Source organism: Octopus bimaculoides, chromosome 9, assembly GCF_001194135.2.
Source record: "Octopus bimaculoides isolate UCB-OBI-ISO-001 chromosome 9, ASM119413v2, whole genome shotgun sequence".
Taxonomy (NCBI): domain Eukaryota; kingdom Metazoa; phylum Mollusca; class Cephalopoda; order Octopoda; family Octopodidae; genus Octopus; species Octopus bimaculoides.
The window spans coordinates 56646310-56648403 of record NC_068989.1 but is presented as its reverse complement, the minus strand read 5'-3'; the positions used below and the strand labels follow the sequence as shown (position 1 = coordinate 56648403).

The following is a 2094-nucleotide window of genomic DNA, read 5'->3' as shown; positions in this document are numbered from 1 at the left end:
CAAAGCGCATTTTTTCCTTCATATTTATTTACATATAGTCCATCTGGACCAATGCAAGATTTGGATTGTCCGCGTTTAGCTGTTATTTCTAGCATATCAAGTTTCGTGGTGGAGACTCCACATATGATCCTTTTTCTGTTTCAATATAAATGTAAGCCGTTCATTTTCACATCTAAGTTGCGAGAAGGCTATTCGTACGACCTGAACATATAGAACACAATGTCAAAAATGAAAATCGCCACCCCCGTGTGTGGGGGAGGGGAGGGGAGGGGGTGGTCCAAAAATTTTTAAAAGGGGGAATCGCATGACCGTGACATATAGAACACATTATCGAAAACGAAAATCGTCAAAATTAAAAAATAAAAAAGTTACAGCCATTTTCCCTCAGTGTCTAATTCCAATGTCCACCTAAATAGCTATAAATATAGATACATACGCATATAACTAATACACACCTATAGTGACCAGGTATAGCAATACATATAAAACGTAGATACATGCGCAATTTCACTTTCCTGGTGAAGTCACTGCCCTAGTTTTATCGATGTGTGTCAATAGATAGATAAAAGTTACTAACGAGGAAGATATATATGTATATTCTTAAAACACTATGATGGGAAAACCAATATACTTCGCGCTCTTTGAATTCTGTGTCACTTTACTTGTAATCGCTAATGGTAAGTGAGAAACCATGAGTATTTCCTCATTCTTCTCTCAATATTATTAGATAATATTTAATTGATAATGCATGCTGAATCAGAAGCTTTTTATATTTTAACTATTTGACAAGGACCCACCTAACTGACCTGCTTGCAAACGATTAGAATAATGTAACTGAATTCGAGCTTGCATTTTTGTTTTATAAACCTTTTTCACAATTTAGGGTCTTTTTACTATTATTATTATTATTATTATTTCTTTATTCATATTATTCGATTTATTCAAATTATAGATACTGTCATGTCAGACTTTGGCTGGTGTTTTGGATTCCCTTATACTACAATTAATATTAAGCCTTACTTCAGTCATAATTATAAAACGGAATTAAACCAGAACGGGGTTTCTTTTTTTGCTGTAATGTCAGGCCACATCTCAACACGAATAAAGGTGTATATTGTAAAGAATGACCACAAATTTCGAGATACGGTCTGAAATTTCGTCCTTATATTTTAGTGATTTAAACATTACACTTTCCTCTTAGCCAAAAGCCCACTTCTTTGCATTTTACCTATGATCAAAATATATATATAACAATTTCAAAACCTGTAATCACGATACATACTTATATTTATGTTTGTGAGTATGAGATCGAACTTTTTCATTGTTTTTACGTGTTTGTGTTTATTTTCTCGTGTTATATATATAAAGTGTGGTGTGTATGTGAAGTTCTTTTGTTAGTGTGTGAAGAGACAGGGAGAGTAATGTTGCTGGTGTGTGTATGTGAGAGAGAGAGAAAGAAACACAGAGAGAGAGAGAAAAAAAAACAGAGAGAGAGAGAGAAAGAAACACAGAGAGAGAGAGAGATAACTGACATTTTTTTATTTACTTTGTAGTGAGTGAATGTGTGAGTGATTGACAGAGAAAAAGAGAGAGAGAGGTTATGTATGTATGTATGAATGGTTTCAGTGACACACACACACACACACTCACGCATACACGAAACACGTACGTACACCCGTTGTATACATGAAATTTGTAGGCATACATGTTCAAGTGCGTGTGTATTTACTTTTATTAGTGAGTGAACTTGTGATTGACACAGAAAAAGAGAGAGGTAGTTATGTATGTATGTATGTAGTGGAGGCGCAACGGCCCAGTGGTTAGGGCAGCAGACTCGCGGTCATAGGATCGCGGTTTCGATTCCCAGACCGGGCGTTTTGAGTGTTTATTGAGCGAAAACACCTAAAGATCCTCGAGGCTCCAGCAGGAGATGGTGGCGAAACCTGCTGTACTCTTTCACCACAACTTTCTCTCACTCTTACTTCCTGTTTCTGTTGTGCCTGTAATTCAAAGGGTTAGCCTTGTCACACTGTGTCACGCTGAATATCCCCGAGAACTACGTTAAGGGTACACGTGTCTGTGGAGTGCTCAGCC

At 36.6% G+C, this 2094-nt stretch overlaps 1 protein-coding gene across 1 annotated transcript in view; it reads left to right on the top strand.

Moving 5' to 3' along the window:
• The first annotated feature begins 462 nt into the window (after positions 1 to 462).
• Positions 463 to 2094, top strand: part of LOC106873119 (uncharacterized) — a 17085-nt gene continuing 15453 nt past the window's right edge. The window contains exon 1 of the mRNA XM_014920347.2: positions 463 to 677. Within this exon, the coding sequence (XP_014775833.1) occupies positions 611 to 677 (67 nt within the window). The 5' untranslated portion in view covers positions 463 to 610. The remainder of the gene's footprint in view (positions 678 to 2094) is intronic.